This window comes from Ictalurus punctatus, chromosome 1 (assembly GCF_001660625.3).
Source record: "Ictalurus punctatus breed USDA103 chromosome 1, Coco_2.0, whole genome shotgun sequence".
Taxonomy (NCBI): domain Eukaryota; kingdom Metazoa; phylum Chordata; class Actinopteri; order Siluriformes; family Ictaluridae; genus Ictalurus; species Ictalurus punctatus.
In genome coordinates this window covers 13,754,847-13,777,389 of record NC_030416.2, presented here as the reverse complement: position 1 = coordinate 13,777,389, position 22,543 = coordinate 13,754,847, and the positions used below count along the sequence as shown (strand labels likewise).

General features: G+C 36.1%; 2 protein-coding genes across 2 annotated transcripts; both read right to left on the bottom strand.

The window, feature by feature from the left end:
* Nucleotides 1-1,293: 1,293 nt before the first annotated feature.
* Nucleotides 1,294-11,630, bottom strand: LOC108270030 (sodium-dependent neutral amino acid transporter B(0)AT3). The gene is made up of 12 exons (XM_017476266.3): nt 10,952-11,630; nt 8,777-8,917; nt 8,404-8,541; nt 6,154-6,335; nt 5,936-6,046; nt 5,210-5,322; nt 4,764-4,892; nt 4,526-4,682; nt 3,205-3,409; nt 2,824-2,983; nt 2,131-2,293; nt 1,294-1,973 (listed from the first exon to the last, which is right to left on the bottom strand). The coding sequence occupies exons 1-12, from the start codon at nt 11,130-11,132 to the stop codon at nt 1,779-1,781; spliced, it is 1,875 nt and encodes a 624-aa protein (XP_017331755.1). The 5' UTR covers nt 11,133-11,630; the 3' UTR covers nt 1,294-1,778.
* Nucleotides 11,595-21,051, bottom strand: slc6a19b (solute carrier family 6 member 19b). The gene is made up of 12 exons (XM_017476278.3): nt 20,745-21,051; nt 17,256-17,396; nt 16,931-17,068; nt 15,362-15,543; nt 14,396-14,506; nt 14,111-14,223; nt 13,850-13,978; nt 13,606-13,762; nt 13,264-13,468; nt 12,961-13,120; nt 12,539-12,701; nt 11,595-12,271 (listed from the first exon to the last, which is right to left on the bottom strand). Exons 1-12 carry the CDS (start codon nt 20,941-20,943, stop codon nt 12,137-12,139), a joined length of 1,833 nt encoding a protein of 610 aa, XP_017331767.1. The 5' UTR covers nt 20,944-21,051; the 3' UTR covers nt 11,595-12,136.
* Between the last annotated feature and the right edge of the window lie 1,492 nt (nt 21,052-22,543).

Sequence of the window (22,543 nt, the reverse complement as noted above, 5' to 3'; positions counted from 1 at the left end):
GCTACTCAGGTGCTTGTTCAGTCTCTTGTCATTTCCAGACTGGCCTACTGCAGCTGGCTCCAGGCAGGTCTGCCTCTGAGCGCCATTCAACCTCTGCACCCGATCCAGAATGTAGCTGTGTGACTGGTTTTCAACCTGCCTAGGTCTCCCCAGACCACCCCATTGCTACGTTCCCTCCACTGGCTTCCTGTGGCTGCCTGCATCAGATTGAAAACACTGCTGCTTACCTACAAAGCCAAAAACAGGCCAGCACCCACATACCTCAAGTGTTGTCTGTGTGCTTTTCTTACTATATCACCTGCACAACAGAATTTTTAAACTGATGGTGTACTTAGTCCGTGACCTAGTCAACTAGTATCAGGATGGTTTTATTGATAGAGGCTTCAAAGCGCTTCTGTAAGTTGTTCTGGATGAGGGCATCTACCAAATATCATAAATGGAAATGTAAACATAAAATGGTCTTTATTGTTACCAATTAGCCTTTATACAAACTAACATTTTTTGTTTCAGATCTTTCAGATAATGATTCCTTACAGGTTTGCTAGGTGCTTTGGAGCACTGCACATTCAACTGTTCACACGTTTTGTAAGTCTATCTGAATAAGTGTCTCATTTGGGTGACTCTCCCTCTCTCACACACACTAGGAAAGATTGTGAAACTCAGTTATATTTTATAACTTCACTTTGTGTAACTCTTTAACAATAACTTTGAATATAACTAGTTAAACTAGCTATTATCTGCTATGGCTTATCATTAATGTAAGTTTAACTCATAGCTCTTGTTCTAATTTCTCTTTGACAAAGACTAATAGATAACACAGAGTGTAACAATACAGCTCTACTGTTTCACAGACTAATGAAACATCTTCTCTAAATTATCAGGAACAAAGTATATATATAGTGTTTCCATAAGCTGTTATTCACAACATAAAAGACATGCACTACTGATAGATCAGTAATCTTGTCAAGATACGGTGATATCTCACATCCTGTTTTTCTTCTCTCGGGCCTGAATCAATGAATTCATTTAGTATTATATACAGTATGTAACCAAAATGAGTAGTTTTAAAGGTTGTAATTCTTTAAGAAGTTTATTCTAACCTCCAGATTAAAGTGGGTTCAATAAATAATCTAAAGTGAATGATGCTCAGACTGATGTATTAAAGTTGTTGTGAGAAAATCTAATGGATTTGACCTAATGGTACCATTTATGGACTACATCTTCCTTGTATCATAGCAATCATAGCTTGTATTATAACCAAAACAAACAGATCCATCTTATCAGACTAGGAAGTACACCAGACATATTTATTTAGTGACCAAATATTTTATTACTCTTTTAAAGAAAGGCCTCACTGTGTTATTCAAACATACACATAAACATTATAAACTTCCAAACATTTGAAAAATAGATCAGAATACTGATAGATTGAAGACTAAACAAAACCCAAATACATTTTTTTAAAATCATAAAACATACTGTTTATTGTATATTTTATTATCTATTGTACAGAAACTAGTGAACTATTGTGAACTGTGAGAATTAAAAATATTCTCTTACGGAGAGCAGTCCATTTACATTACTTTAATAATGTCAAATATATGCCAGTTTTAAAATCAATAGATAAAGTAAATATGATAACAGTACATTGATGCCAACATAATCTTTATGAAGTTAGTACGCAAAACATACAGGTGACATTTTATTTCCTCAACATGTAAGTTTTACATCAGGAAGAAATAATGTGCATACTAAAATGTTATATAAAATGACCTTATTTATGTTTCCACTGCATACCCCTCATTATCATAAAATCTTTCTGCTTGTCTGTCTGCCAGGCGTTCACGTAAAAATTTAATAAACTGATAGAGTGCCCAAAGCGGAATAAGTAAACAGGGAACAGTGGTAAGGAGAATACAAATTGCATAGATCCAGCCTGGATATGTCAGAATTTCTGGAGCAGGGAAATTCACCTGGGAGAGATAGAAAAACATCTGATTATTTGTATCATATGTAGCAAATAATTGATCTCTTTAGTAGTTAATGTCACAGTCCTTGGGCATAGGCGTAACTATAGACCTAACATATTAGCCCTGTATTAAGAGTTATACCAGTGTTTGTGGTTCTTACATAATCTGGGTTCCATGCTTCATAGGTGGGTTTATGTTGTGCCTGGTCCACTACATAAGCCAGGAAGACCACCAGCAGCATCAAAGGACTGATCACCCTCCATGTAGCTTGCCAGTACAGGTTGGGTCTGTGTCCTGTCATCCACTCTATATCATCACTGAATCTGAGAGGGTGGAAACATGGTATAAAACTGATGGTCTGTGGAATAACCTATACCACAACAGCGGATAACCTAGTACAGCTTATTCCATACATCTTAATTTCATACAGTGGCTTACAGAATCTGAATCTGCTACCAATAGTGGTTTCTATAGAATCAATTAATATCATTTATAAAAAATGTAATTATTGAATGGAATTAAATATATCTCACGATTTACCTGTTTGTCAAGTCATTTGAATATTAGCATGTGTATACAGTATACACCCTCACAAGGCTATTGTGATGTTATATTTATTGTCTCTTGCTCTTGGCTAGTACAGTTCTTTATGTGTAAGGCATTACAGTCAATATTGGCTTTTTTTGTTGTTGCATTTATTAGTGAAAAATGTAGTGTATGAAGTCTTGCTCAAGACATAATTTCACAAAACGTGTTACAGGCATGATATTCATATGTAAGGAATAAAACCACATCTTAGTACTGGACTCATGTTGGACCCTACAGTACATTCCATTAACAAGTTAACAAGCACCTGTTGGCACCGTAGATGTAGATCACGGACGTGATCTCGAAAAAGGCGATGACCAGCAGAGGCAAGGAACCTACATAGTTATTAAAGATGGCCAGCCAGTAGTTTCCAGATCCCATGGTGAATATGAGTGCCACAATAAAGGAAACCAGGCACATCAGCCCTACAGAGAAAAGACAATTCAGTTGGTAAAATTGACCTGATCTCATACAGAACTAAAACGCAAAAGCAATTTTTGTAGATTTACTAATGATGTTGTAAGGAAAGCTACATGATTACCTTAACCCACCACTATCCTAACTTTAACCATTGAGAACTTTTCATAACATGGTTTGAGAGGTAAAATGATTATCTACTTTGTGTTGTCCCAGTCTCTCTATTTACCTGTAAAAATCTCCTTAGGAATGCACTTCGGCACCAGGTGCAGGTCCAGCAGAGGGGTCAAGAGCCCCTCCAGATTTCCAAACATTGACGAAAGGCCAAGACTGAAGAGCATAATGAAGAAAAGCACAGCCCAGACCTGGGACCCTGGCATCTTTATTACCGCCTCAGTGAACACAATGAAAGCCAAGCCTGTGCCTGAGGCACTCTGAGGAACAACAAACACAGAGACATCTTGACAAAACTTAAAGAATTGAAAGCACATTTATCACAGCAAGTCAAGTTCTACTGAGTGTGTAGTAGTCAATACAGGTAAGTGGTACAGTTATTATTTATTTTTTTTACTATATGGCATGAAGTCAGTGCTCAGTAATAAGGTGCATGGATGGAACTGAGGCTGATAGAGGCCAGGGCTAATAGATTTAATGCACTGTATTTAAATTAAAGAGCATTTCCAAAATAAAGTGCATATTTAGATAACGGTTTAAAGAGAAGGCCTGGGAAGTAGAAGTTTTCATTTTAGGAAACTTTTTAGTAAAGGTATTATACCACAGCATTTTTGAATTCTCGAATCTCATTGGTCAGACGTTAATGAATTTCTTTAACAGCAGCTCTAACAGTAGTACTTCAAATGGCAGGTTTACATTTAATGCACTTGTTCTAATACATCCTTGTCTCCAGAGTAATAACTCGTTCCCAAGGACTTGTATGACGGACATCGATTAATAAACAGATAACAAAATATGTTATTTAACAAAGAAAAACCTATACTCATCATTTATTTAATATTGATGGAAGGAGTCTCATTTGTCAGCACTTTGTAATAGGTAGTAAATTTTTACCACAACAGAGGTTGTTTTTTTTTTTTTTTTGTCTTAGTAACTTCAAGAAAGAGAAAAGGAGATCCTAGTACACAAGTCACGGTTTATAACTGTTATAACACAAGTGATAACAGGAAATAACTTGTTTCTTGTTTCATAACAATAAATGTAACTATAAATGGTTAAAAAGCATGATGTGTCATTCAGTAATAAATTAAAATTTGTAATTGTTGGTAATTTGCTGTGGTATAAGGGAAATTAAACACTTTGGGCCATGTTGCGAGAACAAAATTATCTGCTCCTCTTTGAAGATTATCCTACAACAGCACAGGATTTTATTTCTTACATACGCACACACACACACACACACACACACACACACACACATATATATATATATATATATATATATATATATATATATATATATATATATATATATATAAATCTGGTTTCCTTTACAGTTGCTGATGAACCCATTATTATTATGTGTGTAATAATACCTGATCAAGCAATGTTTGGAGATTGCATGTCTTCAGATTAATCTTCTGCACCTCGTGTGGATGTGTCGCATTAAGATATGTCAACTGTGCCTCATAATTTTTCTCTGTTATATTCATATCCGGAATATTAAAAGCATTTGTCAATTCCAAGATATTACTGTGAAAACAAGAAACAAGCAAATATATAGCAAGTACATTCTCTGTCACTTTTTCCTAGATCACTTAGTGCAGTGCTTACCTGTTTACACATTCATTATAGCTTGACAGTGCTTTAAATCCCAGGATGGAAAAAATGGGAATTGAGGCATAGATTGAGGTAGCGCTGTTGATGCATCCAACAATAAGAGCATCTCGCTCACAGTTGTTTCTGGGGAGAAAATTAATTGAATTTATTTCATTTTACTTATTTAATTAGATTTTACAGTATTTTTAGCTTTACAATGCACTGGAAAATGATTAAATGCCCGTTTTAGGCTATAAATTCTTTATTTAGATCCACAGATTATCATATTTTTTGTACATTTTTATCTCTGCAGATAAGAATATCTGCCATTCTGTTGTATTACAATGACATGAAGTATATTACACCATTACAATGCATATGTAATAAATGATGTAAGCATTTGTTGTTGGCTTGAGTGCAACAGTAAAGTGCATACTTTACTGCTTGATACAATAGCTTACTTTTGTGGGTTATAGCTGGAAAATGCAATGAGGCCTCCAAATGCAAGTGACAGAGAGAAGAATATCTGGGTTGCTGCATCCAACCACACTGTTGGGTTTTTCAGTGTTTCCCACTGTCAGAAGGAAAGCACTGAAAGGTCACAGGTGTGGTTATAACGCACTTTCACAGGAATGAATTTCTCTTCCCTACTTTTTTCAAGTTAAACATTTGGAATGCATCTAGAAATTTCATAAATCGTGCCATGATATTAAAAATGAAAACCTTATTAGATAAATCTTGCTCAGTGATCCATATGAGCCGACCTACAACTTTGCCACTGTGATAATGAGATAAAAGTCATATTTAAGGGCAGTGGTGGCTCAGTAGTTACGGCTCTGGACTACTGGTCAGAAGGTTGAATACCACCACCCCCAGTACCAGTTCCCCAGTATCAGTACAAGCAAGGCATTCAACCCGCACCTCCTTTGCTTCATTGTAAGTTGCTTGGATATATTAATTGATAAAAGCACCAATCAAATTTGTAAGTGTAATGCTTTAGTTTTTAAACTGTGAGATTACAATTAGACAGCAATTATATTTAGACAGTCTAGTTACATAAGGAGTAAGTTCTAGGTTAATTTACCTAGCACTAATTAGCTCCAGTAGGCCCCTCATTTTATAGCAAGTTACCACTTAGCAAACAAACACAGTAAGTGCATGGCAGCTGTGAAAAAAGCACAACTTACCTTTGGTGTGAAGAGGTGGCGCAATCCAATACTGGCTCCTGGCAGAGTCAATGCCCGGATCAGAAAGATGGTGAGCACAAGATATGGGAAGGTAGCTGTGACATACACTGCCTGCACCCAGAGTGACAGATTCATTTAATGTTAATGGTCTGATTCATGAATAAATAAATGCTTAATTGAATAATATGAATAAGATGGACTGTGAGGAAGGTCCCGACCTTGCCGATGGTCTCGATGCCCCGAATGAAGCAGATATAAACAATACACCAAGCTGAAGCCACACACACCACCAGCCACCACTGAAGGTCCCCACTAATTGAAATGTTCGGAGTGATATTCAGTGTCTCTCTGTACCAGAAGTAATTCACTGGAGTGCTCTTCTCACATTCCTCCACATACCCTGCAAGAACATAAAGCATATAGCATATAGCACTGTGATTATTATGAGAAAGTGGTGATGAAATGAGATGGTTGAGTTGAGTGAGGTATGATTGGACAGTAGTGAGTGTAGTTAATTCACAAGAAACTTATACAATCTACTTATCTAAATAACTGAGACTGAACACTACGAAGTGTTTTTAGACTTTTTAGTTTTTATTTATTGTCTCATTACTGTGGAAAAAACTTGTTTTTAATCAAAACTACATTTTATTGTATTGTAATTTCCACTTATATATATATATATATATATATATATATATATATATATATATATATATATATATATATATATATATAATTTATAATAATATCCTTTAATAATTCCTTTATCTCATATTTTCTTTCACAAGTTCCTATATTCCTATATAGAGGTTTCTATATATTTCCCACTATTAATTTATTTTATTTTTATTTTATTTTATTGTTTATTTAACAGGGACAATAAAACAGTCCATGCCTACCCCAGAATTAGCTTCAAAGCTAAATTTCATCTGCAGTCCTTGGGCAGGAAGTATATAAATGAAAAAAAAATAAATAAAAAAATACATAGATGGGTAAAAATGTATCACCATAAACTTAAATTACGCATAGTGTCATTAATGCATTATTCAATAAATAACAAACCTGAAATATAAAATATGAATCATGAGCCAAACATCATACCTAAAATTGAGAGTACATTGCAAATAATACAGCTGCAGGAGAGTTATGCTGTGATAAATACCATTACATATCTAATATACATTATATAAGAAAGACTAAATTAGAAAATGCTCATTAATATATAATGGATTGAATGTGTTCAATGATCACATATTTGACTTGCCTTCAGCCATATTTTCAGTTGGGACTTAAATTGTGCAAATGTGGGGCATTGTCTAATATTAGTTCATAGCTTGTTCCAAATATCAGCTGCTCTTATAGGGAAAGCTGAACGATCAAACTCTGAAGCTCTATTTTGCACTTCACTATTGTTAGCAATAATAATTTTATATCAAATTTTATTAATATTTTACATACACAATTTGGTCAAACGTATGTGGACACCTGACTATCAAACCCCTGACCCATTAACACAAAGTTGACCCCCCCCCCGCTGTTATAATAACCTCCACTCTTCTGAGAAGGCTTTTCACTAGATTCTGGAGCATGACTGTGGGAGTTTGTACTCATTCAACCACAAGAGCATTAATGTGGTCAGACACTGGTGTTTTTTTAAGGAGGCCTGGGGTACAGTTGACAACCAAGTTCATCCCAAAGGTGTTTAGTGGGGTTGAGGTCAGGGCTCTGTGCAGGCCACTCGAGTTCTTCCACTCCAACCTTGGCAAACCATATCTTTATGGATCTTTGTTATGTGTACAGCAGCATTGTCATGTTGGAACATATTTGGGTTAGTTTCAGTGAAGGGAACTCTTAATGCTACAGCATCCAAATACATTCCATACAATCGTTTGCTTGTTGCAACAGTTTAGGGAAGAACCACATATGGGTGTGATGGCCAGGTGTCCACAAACTTTTGGCCATATCGTGAATGTATCGTCAACAAAATGGGATAATGTATATGTTACTGAAACCATTAGCTCCAGTTACTTTAAACAATATGTATATGGGTAAATGTTTTGACCTTTTTTTTTGTTGCAACCAGGAACCCTCTCAAAACAAATTTATTTTATGAACATAATCCAAGTATTCAAATTATTTTAATTGTGTGCAATAATATTTTGGCTATTCATAGGAGCCACAGAGATTTTTGCTTTGGAAATTTCCAACTTGACATTATTTATAGTTAGGTTTGGTTTAAACCCATCCAATTGAAGTTGCCTGTCAAACAGGCTAATGTCTATAAGAGCTTAATAATAATTATAATAATTTTGATAAGGGTTGTGATTTTCACCGATGTAAACAAAAATTAAAAATCCCAGACTCACTCTCTGTGCGGTACAGACCACTCTTTTAGAACCACTGGTGTACCACATAAAAAATGTCTGGCTTGCCATAATAAACTAATGTGATACTGTTTGTCTTACCGGTGTGATTGGTGTTGACTGGGCATGACTGCCATGGCAGTGGGTCTTGGAATGAATGGAAGAAATACCACAGAACCCAGGCCAGTATAGTGTTATAAAACAAACCAACCAAAAATGACACAGTCATAGAGGCCATACCTGCACATGCAAACACAGAAGAAAGAGGTTGTCCAGTGAGTACTACAACAGTATAGGAATGATTTCAAATCTGATTTCAGTTAACAAACCAAGGAACTCCATTACATAGAAGTGATTACACAAACCATAGTGTATCACTGCTGAATGCAACACACTACCACCAAACATGTACTACACATCAGTCACTAATACTGTATGTACATAACCATTATGCACATAGTCCTTCCATACCCACCTATTCCTCCTAGGTAAGGTGATATTGAGTTCCAGACTCCTATGCTGCCCATGCGGAGCCTCTGACCAATAGCTAGCTCCATATGAAGCAGCGGAAGCCCCTCAAACACCAGCGCTATGAGGTACGGGATCAGAAATGCACCTAAGTACAAACACGATACATTAGTATACTTCCAGATATATTAGCACATCAAAACATGACCAACAGTCTTAGAGAAGCAATTAAGATTAGACTATTATGCTAACTTAGACATTTTTTGTATTGTGTTATCCTTGTTATCGTCCCACTAATCACACCATATGTGTTGTAAAGAATGGTACAGTTTTGTTCTTGGAAGTTCTCATGTATTCTGATAACCTGTCATCTTACTGAGCTTATCTTTAACTCTTGGTGGCGTAAAACATTAGAATGAGAGCGTTTTCCATTTAATGGCTGCATTCATTTCAAGACAGTAGCTTGACCTGATAGACAACCAAATTTTATCTCAGATCATCTTTACCATTTCAATGATTTGACTTCAGTATAATACTACAGTATGAATGGATTCAGTACTGAATGTTTTATTACTTTCTAATGGACTGTACACTGCAGTGGGTGAACGTGGATTCTATATTTACCTAGGTACACTTATATTTACTCTTGACAAAAAGCTGTTAATCCATATGAACGGTCCTCAAAGTGCAAACAGCACATGCATTAGAGCCATATCGCTTTATATAAAAGGTTATGATAATGTCTTTTGTACACTGAAAAGTATACTGGAAAAAAAAACCCACAGAGGTTTGTGTGTGTATGTTGTTGGGTTTTCCCCTCCACTGTTCTAGATTAATAAACAGAGTATAAATAGAGTATGTGTGTGAGTGTATGTGTGTATGTGTGTGTGTGTGTGTGTGTGTGTGTGTGTGTGTGTGTGTGTGTGTGTGCTTGTATGTGTGTGTGTGTGTGTGTGTGGGTGGGTGTGTGTGGCAACATAAAAGTTGATTCGATTTCTCTTTTAGCTACACTTTTTTATCAAATTCATGCACGGTGATATGACAAGTACGTTAACAGTCTTATTCATGAAGCAAGCAACATAATATATGGAGTTGCTATCAAAGTCAATTTGCATTTAAGTACTGAATACTGTACTTTATTGATTCTCTGAATTGGGTATTTCTTTCAACATCTCCAACAGTATTTGAAAATAATGTTTATAAATAAACTTGATTTTTATTCCATTCCTATTTATGTAATTTGACTGTTTGTTAAGGTTTTTCCTTTAAATTAAGTTCAATGTATGTAAGCCTTTCATCATCAGCTTCTCAGAAGCAAGCACAAAATGTCTGTGACATGTTTTTGTAACTTTAGTAGCTGATTCATCTGCACTCACTAAACCACAATTTCCCTTCAGCCTAGCAGAGCATCTCTGGTGTACTTCATAGCAGACTATATGCTCAGGATGAACTGATTGTCTTATATGTGACATTGAATTGGCATGGTGTTTGTTTCATAGCATGATGCTCTCAGTGTATTTAGATCTATGACAAAAAAAACACATTTACACATCTGTTTTATATAACTTTATATAATTTGATTTAATCTTTTTTAAATACAGATCATCAGCAAAATGGATTATATCCATATCTGAAAACATGGGTTCCAATTTTTCAAGTGCCACTTGCTTTCATGGTGTATGGATAAATGTTTTGCTGTTATTGTAACACAAGGGTTCTCAAACTTTTTCACAGCCTAGGACCCCTACATTACAAGTTTATTTTATGAACATAATCCAGTTATTTGAATATTAGGCTCATTATTACAATGTGTACAATAATAATTTGGCTATTTATTGGAGGCACATAGTTTTTTAATATATGAAATGTACACCTGCAGAACACTGAGAAGTTGACATATTTATGACATATTTATAAATATTTATATTTTATATATATTTATATTTACAAGTTATATGGATGGAAGTATCATTTAAAGGCCTTAACTATGAAGAAAATTTAATGAATTCCAATTCGGTCTGACTGATTAAAACCTGACTTCTTAGTTTAGGTAGGAGTTCAAGGAATTAGAAACCAACTAACATGTATGTTCTAGAGAAAAATAAAGCAGTACACAACACAAGAACCCTTTTAATTAAATTCAACCCTGTTATGCACATAATACACTGTCAAAGTCGCTTACCTCCTCCATATACCTGACACAAATAAGGGAACCTCCATACATTCCCCAAGCCAACAGCAAATCCGATGCATGTCAACAGGTACTGAAACTTATTGTCCCATTTAGGGCGTTCATCAGTCTTAGTGGCTTCCTCTTGAGCGTGGCTCAACTCGATGTCTTTGGTGCTCTGAGCTCCATCCATCCTTCAGTTTACTTTGCAGCTGACTTGTTAGTTACAAGTCAGATCTGACTATCATTTCCTCTTCAGAGGACTCTCACTTCTCTTTACCATGACAATTTCTTGGGTTTTTGTCTCCTCAGAAGAAGGGGAGGAGCTTTGGCACTTTTATTCAATCCCACATTATGCTGCAGACTACTGCTTTTATCTGGCACATTTCCAGTGGTACTGAGATATGCCAGGAAGTCCAGACAGTTAAAGTGGCAAACACTCCTACTCAGTTGTTTATTTAAGCAAGCTGTGGTTGCATGGAGCATCTAATCTACAGGTTAACTGGTTACTCATTGCCATGACTTCAAAATTGAAGGATGTTAACTATGGGCTTTCTCCAATAATTACAGACAGAGTTATTGTATTACTTTGCTCTAAATTGTTTACTCATAACCATAAATATATCTCAAAATAAGATTTTGCTTAAGAGTGATATTTACATTTTAGTAAAACATTTATTTTAAGAAAAGAGAAAAACAGGAAAACATGTAAAGTGCTTTGAACAAATATTGATTAATTAAATAAAAACCTCAACATGTCCATTAACAAAACTACAGTTGCCATATAATGCAAATACTATAATACAGTGAAAATATTTGGTAAAAATTAAATATGGTTCTTTAGTATATATATATTATATCACAAACTAATAAGTTGTCACAAATTCCTAAGTTAATTTGAAAATTTCAAGCACAGTTTGACATCCACTGTATTGATACAGTTGTTAAGTATAATTGTAATTTCATAAAAGCAGCAGGTGGTGTGTTGCTAACAATCATCTATTATTATTGTCAGAAATGTAAGAAACATGTCCTTTAAAATGGTGACATAAAGAATTAATACCAATTATCAAATGACCAATGACCAAAATAATAATAATAATAAAAATAATAATAATAATAAATCACCCTGGCACATTCATAAGACTTTCTTATTGAATTAAGAATTGTGCTCTTAATTTAGACACCAGCATCCATTTAACAACAGCGCTTCCGTATAGCCCTGATAATGGCAGCACCAGGTACAGCAAGGCTAGGAATCCCAGCCAATATGAAGATTATTACATAGATCCATGGTGGGTAGGGCTTCTGCTCCAAAGTAGGAAATTTTTCCTGTGATACAAACAGATGTGCAGAGATTGTCAGGCTAACTGCTGTGTATGAAACATTTCTCCCTGACCAGAAGAGACGTATGGATCATGGACGTAAGTCACTCTGGAAAAGAGTGTCTGCTAAATGACTAAATGTAAATGCTGGTAAGGTTCACCACAACCACTCATGGAATGAGCTCACATGGCAATTTAGCTTACAAATGCTTATTAACTTGGATCAAGCTATACTTTAAGCTCTTAGCACATATAGCCTCATGAGTAACCTTACCGATTCTGGGTCCCAGGCGATATAAAAGAGCTCCTTGGAGACGGTGGTAACAAGGTAGAAGAGGAAGATGAACAGCATGATGAGGGGGCTGATAAATCTCCATGTGGCCTGCCAGAAGATATTGGGCTTATGCCCGATCATGAAGACCAGGTCTTCGTTGAACCTGTTGGGAGAGCACATGGTCTTGGATTTGACATCACTCCAGTATGTAGCAATTTAAAGAAATTTTTGTTAACCAACGTATGCTGTAATTTTCCCACCACACTCTTTCTCTCTGAGTACCCCACAGCCACAAATAATAGGTATTATAATAGCTATTATAACAAGGCATGAAAGATAATAGGGTATGGAACAATGGAGTCCAAGAAAAACATGGAAGAACGGTTTTTGTCAAAGAAAATCAGTGACTTTCACTTACGTACCTATCTATTCCATAAACATACACCACTCCAACCATCTCACAGAAGGCAATAATGAGTAGAGGGATGGAACCTGCGAAATTGTCAAAGAGCGCCAGCCAGTAATTCCCTGACCCTTGGACGAATATTAATGCAATACAGCAACACAGCACACAGGTCAAGCCTGAAATAATAATAATAATAAAAAAAAAAACAGTCAAATGAGTTACTTTAATAACATTTACAAAAAAAAAAATACAATAAGAATCTTAGAATTGTAATGTGTGCCAAAAATCCTGGCTGATGATCTCTCTCTGAATACTGTACCTGAGATAAGTTCTTTTGGCCAGTGTTTGGGGAAGACCTTTAAGTCCTGTAAAGGCACCAGGACTCCTTCAATGTTTCCAAACATGGATGACAGGCCGAGACAGAAGAGCATGACAAAGAAAAGGACGGACCACAGTGGAGACAAGGGCATCTTGGTGATGGCCTCAGTGAAGACAATAAAGGCCAGGCCTGTGCCCTCAACACCCTGTTTAACCAAAGAAGCAAAGTACAGAACGTTTCATGTCTTTTTATTAAGCCTTTACATTTAGTGAGGGACAAATTAGGTTCTCAAACTTGAGATATAAAATTCAAAAAGGTTTTTGAGAGCAAAGATGACTCTACCTCACTGAGGAATGTGTTCAGGTTGCAGGTCTGAAGATTTAGATTCTGAATGACATCAGGGTATGTGGTGTTAAGCTCATTTAAAGCTTGATTGTAGTTACTTTCAGTGATGTTTGCTTCTGGCAGGTCAAAGGTGTTCAGCAAAGTCATAATGTTTCTGCAAGACAGATGCAGAGCACATTCTTAGATAACTTCTTTTCCAGATACAGATGTCCGCTGTTAAATAAAGATCACAAGTACATACGTTGCCAAACAGTCGTCAAATCTCTCCGTGGCTCTGAAACCAATGATGGTGTAGATTACAGTGGCAGCAAAGATTGAGGTGAAGGCGTTGATGAGGGAGATGATCACAGCATCCTGCTCACAGTTGTTACTGAAATAAGGACATATGTACCTTAGGACACAATACTAGAGAGTAATTATCATTTAAAATTTGTTTCAGCAGTTGCCTCTACCATTAATACATCACTACTAACTGCTCACTTGTTGTCACTTATGGACTTACTGTACTGAGTTGTAGCTGGAGAATGAGATGAGGCCACCAAATGCCAGAGAGAAGGAATAGAATACTTGAGCGCCTGCATCCAGCCAGGTCGCTGGGTTTGCTAATTCATTAAGCTACACACACATACACACACAAACATGCACACACAGATTTTCAATATGTATACATGGCTACAATATGTCGCAATGTAGTAAATCATGATGATTGCAATATACATTGAATTGCCCTTCAGCGCTGTAAAGGTAAACTGTGAAAGACAGTAATTTTCTGTGAATTTATACTTACATCTGGTGTAAAAAGAAATTTAATTCCCTCTACGGAGCCTTTCAGAGTCAGTCCTCTGATTAGGAAAACCGTGAGAACCACATAGGGTAATGTGGAGGTCACATATACTGCCTTGAAAGGAGATATAAAGAGTTCCTGTTTAATTTCCAGTAATATTAGATACAGTATGAAGCTGATTCATTATGAAATAAGCTAATCACCTCTGAGGTATACAATTCACTGCTAGAACCCTACATTTTGGAACATTTGGAAGAATATCATGTATGCAAAGCAATATACATCAGTTTGGATTGGTTTTAATAACATGAATGACATTTAATTGGAGGAAACCAATTGTGGCTGTTAATTGTGCAATAAACATTTATTCATCATATCTTTATTATATGCGATAAACTTCTATTATATGGTTGTTCCATATAATGTACTTAGTAATACATGGCATTTTGCTGTACATGTACATAGTGTATGCAAGCTTTAATGTGTGTTTATACTTAAAAAGACTTTGATATGATAAGATCTCCTAAATGTTCTCACAGACCTTTTCCTTATGACTAGACTAAAGCAATTACCTTCTATACCACTGTATTAGTACTGTTTTTAAAACTACTGATAAAGTTGATATCTGCTCTTATGTAATATGAAGTATGTGTACCTTTTAGATAAAGGCCTTTAATTTGCAGTCGTTACTTTTCGATTTAATTCAATCAAATTATAAGGTTTAGCTCAAGCTACAAGCTGTTAACACAGACCAAGCTGGCAGCTGGGTGAATCAATGATAAAGAATCTGGAAAATACAGACAGGATTCCTAGACCTAGTGTATATAACAAGGACAGACATTTAAAAAGAAATGTAATCACAAACACCATAACCAGCTCTACCCTGGCACAAATGTTCTTCCCCAAGCTTTTGACCAGCACTTATCAGCTCAACCTGTGTTTTAATATGTTATGCAAGAAAGATTATACCTTGCCAGTGGTCTCAATTCCACGGACACAGCAGACATAGAGTACGGCCCAGGCTGAAATTAGACACAGCGCCATCCACCAATGCAGTCCTCCTGTATCGTCTATGGATGTAGTTGTGTCCAGGGTCTTCCTGTACCAGAAATAATCCACAGGGGAGCTCCTCTCACATTCTGACACCAGACCTGTCAATGTAGCCATGTTTACAGTAAGTAAATTTGTCTAAGTGAATCTAGATAATGTAGCTCCACCTAAAAGACAAATATTAAAAACTAGCACCCTGGTATAACGATCATACATGCACCTTAAAAAGACCACTTGAAATTATAACGTAAATGGCGTCAAACAAAATTGGTAGTATTTCAGACTGCATGGAAGGAGAGCATCCTGAACTATAGGGAATGTCTTAGTGCTGTTAGATCAACAGATTCTTGTTTAATACTGTGGTAAAATTAACAAGCAAAAAGACCACCAGAGAAACATGCACACCATCAATATGTACTATCAATGACTTGTTTTCAGTGACAAAATTGAAAAGATCAGGCAAAAAATCCAGACTATAAATTTAAAGCCAGAACATTTGATAACTAATCCGGTAGATAGCAATATTACTATATCAGATCAGGGATAAACGGAACTAATTTCACTAATTTCCTCATCAAGATCATCGATTTGTGTACTGGATCATTTACCTACATGTTTCTTCAAACAGATAATACCTGAAGCAATCGAACCTCCTCTATAAATTATAAATTCTTCCCATAGTACTGACTATGTACTTACATCTTTTAAACTAGCATTTATCAATCCCCTGTTTTCAAAAAAAAAAAAAAAAAAACCTGACCAGTCCAACTATAGGCCAATATCAAACCTTCTGATTATCACCAAGATCCTAGAAAAGGTTGTAGCACAGCAGTTATACTGGTAGCTACATAGGAATAACGGTCATGAAATGTATCAGTCAGGATTTAGGCCTCATCATAGCACAGAGACAGCGCTGGTTAAAGTGTTAAATGACTTACTATTGGCCTCTGATCATGTCCTTGCATGTTTTGCTTGATCTTAGTGCAGCTTTTGACACCACTGATCATACTATTCTCCTTGATATACTAGAAAATGTTGTTGGAGTTACGGTAAAGGCCCTCTTTTGGCTCAGGTCTTATTTATCTGATCGTTATCAGTTTGTAGATGTAAATGGTGACTTCTCTATGCATACTAAGATAAAGTTTGGTGTTCTGCAAGGTTCTGTTTTAGGCCCATTGCATGGAGTTTCTCCTTGCCACTGTCACATCTGGCTTGCTCATTAGGGATAAATTTATACATTTAAAATTTATACCTGGAATTGATATATTTCTGTAAAGCTGCTTTGTGACAATGTCCATTGTTAAAAGCGCTATACAAATAAATAAAAAAATGAATTGAATTGAATAAGTATTGCACTAAGGATTTTAGATAAGCCTACTGTAACATTTTGAAGAACACTTCATTTTATGAATTCTTATCCATGCATGCAGATTGAAATTGATTCTTGCTCTAATAACAGTTATGTCCTGTGCCTAGTAGCTGTGATACCTGTTCTGTTTGCATTGATGGGGCACTGGCTCCAAGGTAGTGGGTCCTGGAACGAGTTAAAGAAGTACCACATGACCCAGGCAATTATAGTGTTGTAGTAGAGGCTGACCAACAAGGACACACACATGGATGCAATTCCTGTGGGAAGAAATTCATGATGTGCAACATTTATCATTCCAAACTTTGAACAGCAGTGGAGAACATAATGAGACAAAGATTTAAGGATTTCGTTCTACAATTACTTACAGTGATGTTTACTGCCTCTGCAAATAATTTTTCCCCCTAGTAGAGTCAGGTTAGTTGGTGGTAATGAATTTCAACTCACCTACTCCTGTCATGTAAGGGCTAATGGTCCTCCAGACCCCCACACTGCCTTTCCTCAGGCGCTGCCCAATAGCAAACTCTAGGTGAAGAAGAGGAACTCCCTCAAACACCAGCAGGATCAGGAAAGGAATCATAAAGGCTCCTGAAGGAGGACAAATGAAAATAAGCTCTAATTAAGTTCACCACTTAAAATAATGTTTATGCTGACGTAACATAAAGGCTGAAAATGTTTCCTGCGGTGATGTATATTTAGACATTTGTATAGGACATTTCAAATAGGAGTTTACATTGTGAATAGTGTTTGTTTTGAAAATCCCAGTCATGGCCTACATAGGTTTGTCAAGCATTTGGGTAGGGGTGTTGGGTAGGGGTATGACTCAATGCCACTATCTGTATCTTTATCTCTATATGTATGTTTTTAGTGATCCAAATATTCGTTTCTGTAGCTGTATTTGGATTTAAATCTGAAGTATTTTTGGTCTGAACAGGAAAATACACAGGATTGTTTTGTTTATTTGTCTGTTTGTTTGTTTGTTTGTTTGTTTGTTTGTACCTGATTGTGACATTTTTATATGAATTTAGCTAGCTCTGTTTCCCTGCATATGGGCATAATCAAACAATCAACCTAAAGTAAACCACAGCAATTCTGACCAGGCAGTTACTAAGGATGATGAATGAATGCTGAAAATGCATCTCTGTAAATGCACTGCCGTAATTGCATCACAGTAAATGCATCATACTTGTACATTAATAAATGTTTTTTTCTTTGTCCCGCAAGCTTCATATCTTCGCGCTGTCCTGAATGAAAGTATAAAACCTCACTAGCAAGCTTATATAAAAATGGTGCTCCTATTTGTATCTATACATACTGTAGAAATCACATTATCTATTCATTACGTATTTGTATTCAGTTACATCTTGTTACATTTGGGTTACATTTCAGATCTATTGATTAGTGTGTATGTTTAGAGTAAGGACAATATCCAATTCCACAGTGTGGCAAACTCAGCATGTGTGCACTACAGGAACTTTGTGCACATGTGAATACACTGAGGTACACATTGTGCTGTGGGAGTTCTTTTATCATAGGAACAGCTATGAGATTGCACTCTTATCAGCCTTTTCAATACTCTCGGTATCAACATAGCAAAGCACAGCCAGTATGATCTGCTGCTGTTCTGAGTTTCACCCACTCAGGAACATGTGACGGTGGTTCACTCCATTACTAAGACGTGCTTTTATAAAGATGTTTACACAGGTGATGAAACACTAAGGCAGGTACATTATGCAATATATCAATGTGTGAGAACATTTCATTCTAAAATTTTGTTTCTTTTGTCTTCAACACGTGTGTGGACTGCAGATTTTCCTAGGAACAATGATTCTTTGAATCCGACCCTAATGTCTGCTGTTTTTTATTTTTCATAGTTGAGTAGTTGTCCTTGAGTCTTATAGACCTCCTCCTGCTGCTCAGCTCTTTATCTCACAATAAAGGTATGAGTTTGACAAGAAAGCTATACATTTACCAAGAATGCTGTTTAGCAGGGAGATTAAAAACACTGTTGGCTAATGATTTAGAGAAAGCTAAACTGCAAGCTTGATTAAAAAAAAAAAATTTTTAAATGGCTGTGACGTGTGACACCTGTTGGTGTGTACACAAATATAAGAAAAGTAATTAAGGAGTGCTAAACTAGAGAAACCTGTGCAAAAAACACAGAAAATTTCTTGCACATGTAAATCATATTGAAAATACATAATATGGGCAAATGTATGTGGACACCTGATCAATCAAACCTACATGTTTGCTTTTTGAACATCCCATTCCTTTGCTGTTATAATAGTCTCCATTGTTCTGCGAAGGCTTTCATTAGATTTTGGCTGTGGGAATTTGTACTCAGTCAGTATTCTAATTCATTCCAAAAGTGATCAGTGAGGTTGAGGTCAGGACTTTTTGCAGGCCACAAGAGTTCTTCCACACAAAAATTGGCAAACCATGTCTTTATAAACCTCACTTTGTGCGCAGGGGCACTGTCATGCTGGAACAAGTTTGGACCTCTTAGTTCCCGTAAAGGGAAATCTTAATGCTATAGCAAACAAAGACACTCTCTTGCGTTGTGTGCTTCATTGTGGCAAAAGTTTGGGGGAAGGCCCACATTTGGGTGTGAAGTTCAGGTGTTCACATACTTTTGGCCATATAGTGTAGCTGGGCGTCTTGATGTTTTGTTAAACAAAGTTAAAGATTAATGAAAATCACACACAGAAAAATTACAAAAATGCGTCAGTGTTAGGAAAATTAATCATTTATTTGGACATTATTTTCTGACAACTTTTAGCACACCCTGTATATAAAAGTTATAACAATGTGATGCATTAACTTTTTTGCTTAATGTTTGAGGGCTCTAACCATGTGAAGTGCTACATGTTTAATTATCTAAGCAACCAAAAAACAGCAGTTAAACGTTGTAATAACTTATAGAGAGATCAGGAAAGGGGGTAATATAAGAAGGGGTTGTTTTTTAGGACAAGACCAGTAGAAATTCTTCTGGGGCCAGTAAACTTTAATTACTTCATAATTATAAATAACAGACCAAATAAGTTATTGTGTCTGTTATTTATAATTATTTATAAATAATTTAAATAACCGACATCAGCAATGTTACCGTTCTGAAGTATTTCCACGATTGTGTCTCAAATAAAATCCCTTCACTAACAGCTGTTAGCGAGATCAATATTCTTAGTTGACCTTTTTAATTGCATAGCATTGGAACCATTGGGAAAAAGGTTTCATGACATTAGGCCTCAGTCATTTAGAACATATTTTCAGCACGTCTTCTGATATTGTGTGGATTTTTATTAGTAAAAGAACACAATCATAAAAACTTTCTTTATTAGCCCATTAAATCGTTGAGGATTTTGTGGTTTCCTAAAACATCATTGCATTAAAAAATACCTGTGTGCTTCTCATCACTGATTCTGTGTCTTGTCATTAGACAGTGTTAAACTGTCAAGTACAGGAAGTCACAAGATACAGCAAGAGAGAAATGTAAAACATACAACAGGTTGACCTGAACATAGTCTTCTTTCAGAACACTCATAAAGACTCCATGATCTTTCTGCATGTCATAAAAAAAGGGTGAGAATAGAGACTAGTCAGGAAACTCAGGCCAACATGAAACAAAGTCTAAATGTAACAATTAGAAAATTAAACTAAAACACAATCCAATTTGGAGTGCTATTGAGTCCTGTGGATTAGAAAGTACCTCTATACCATCAAAGATGTGAAGTAGAGATTAAGAAATGTTTTGTCTTACCACTAGTATATATATATATATATATATATATATATATATATATATATATATATATATATATATATATATATATATATATGTGTGTGTGTGTGTGTGTGTGTGTGTGTGTGTGTGTTACAGTTTGATGAATAATGCTATGTCTATTCTTGCAAAATATGCCACAAAAGGTATGTTCTCACCTCCCCCGTGGCTCTGACACAGGTAGGGGAAGCGCCAGACGTTACCGAGCCCCACACAGAAGCCCACACATGTCAGCATATATTGGGTTTTGTTGTCCCATTGAGGCCTGTCCCCTGCCTCCTCGATTTCCAGCTTCTCCAGCTCATCGTGGCTCAGGATCCGATCATCCAGGCCCGGGTTAGGGATCTTCAGCTTCATGGCCCAGCTCAATTCCCTCAATTACTGCTGCCCCAGTATAGATCCTGGTTCTCCTCTTTTTGAGGAAGAGGAATTTATATGGTGAACTTTAGCACAATATCAGCACAGGGCACGTGTATGTTACCATCATAAGGGGAATGTGTCATGTCAGCTAGATAAGGGGAAGCCAAAGCACCTGACTGAGCATGCCAATAATTAATATCAAGCACACCTGCATACGTACACATGCACACACACCAATTAAATGGTCTAAATGGTTGAGAAATGAAGGTATAAATCTTTATATCACTTGAGTAGCAACTTCAATAATGGTTCGGGTACATTACAAGGTAATTTCTGAGAAGACTTTGTGCACACACACACACACACACACACACTCCAATGATTCTCTTACTCCACAAGTCACCCATTGTTAATAAAGATAATAATCTTTATGTTACTCTAGTCAGTAACTTGAACAAGGGTTCAACATTTAATGCCCAGATGAAAACTCATGAGAAAATTGCACATAGAAAGGAGATGATAAAGAGAACAGCATTAACTATTCAGGACTATTAAGTTTTCTGTTTGAAAAGGAAGAATAAACATTGCCCGTTTACTATTTGCCATCCGACTTTCCAAATCAGGTCTCAGTTTAGTCTTATAGTGATGAAGCTCAGTTTATATGGAGCAATCAGGACCCTTCACGAAAGATGACTTTGTTTTTTTTATTTCTTTGTAAGTCAAAGGGCCCTTTGGGCCCTGCAAAAATTCTATAGCGATATGATTGATTTAGTCCCTTTTAAAAATTTACAAGCAAGTCATTCATTCTGAATCACAAGATTTGTTTAATGAAAAAATGAAATAGTTTGATAGAAGTTTTCCAACATTATTAATAAAAATGTTTGAAAGAAGTTAAACAGAACTGCTTTGTGCATTCATTTGCAGCTAACAGACAACATGCTCTCCTTAGCATTTTCTCATACTGTGCTATTTTGCTTTACTTTGCTTTCTTATATTTTGTGGAATCCATTTATTCTCTGCATTAATGTGTTTTCTTCTGCAAATTTATTTATTCACATAACAAAATGTGGAAACTATATCTATTCTGAAAGGGCTGGCACGTAGTACAGTTATGACACCTATGTTGAAAGCCATGAGACCATTAAACATTGCACTGATGTGGCTGTAAATATATTATCACACATTAATTTACAACAAATAAAATTCACTCTATATGACCAAAAGTTTGTGGACACCTGACCGTCACACTCATATGTGGTTCTTAGACAAACTGTTGCCAGAAAGTTTGAAGCACACAATTGTATAGGACGTCTCTGTATGTTGTAGCATTACAATTTCCTTTCTGGAACTAAGATGCCCGAACTGTTCCAGCATGACAATGCCCCTGTGCATAAGGTGAGGTCCATGAAGACATTGTTTTGCCAAGGTTGGAGTAGAAGTACTTGAGTGTCCTGCACAGAGCCCTGACCTCAACCCCACTAAAAACCATTGGGATGAACTGGATGCCGACTGTGCACTAGGCCTCCTCGCCTGACATCTATGCCTGACCTCTTTAATGCTCTTATGGCTGAATGAGCAAATCCCTACAGCCACGTTC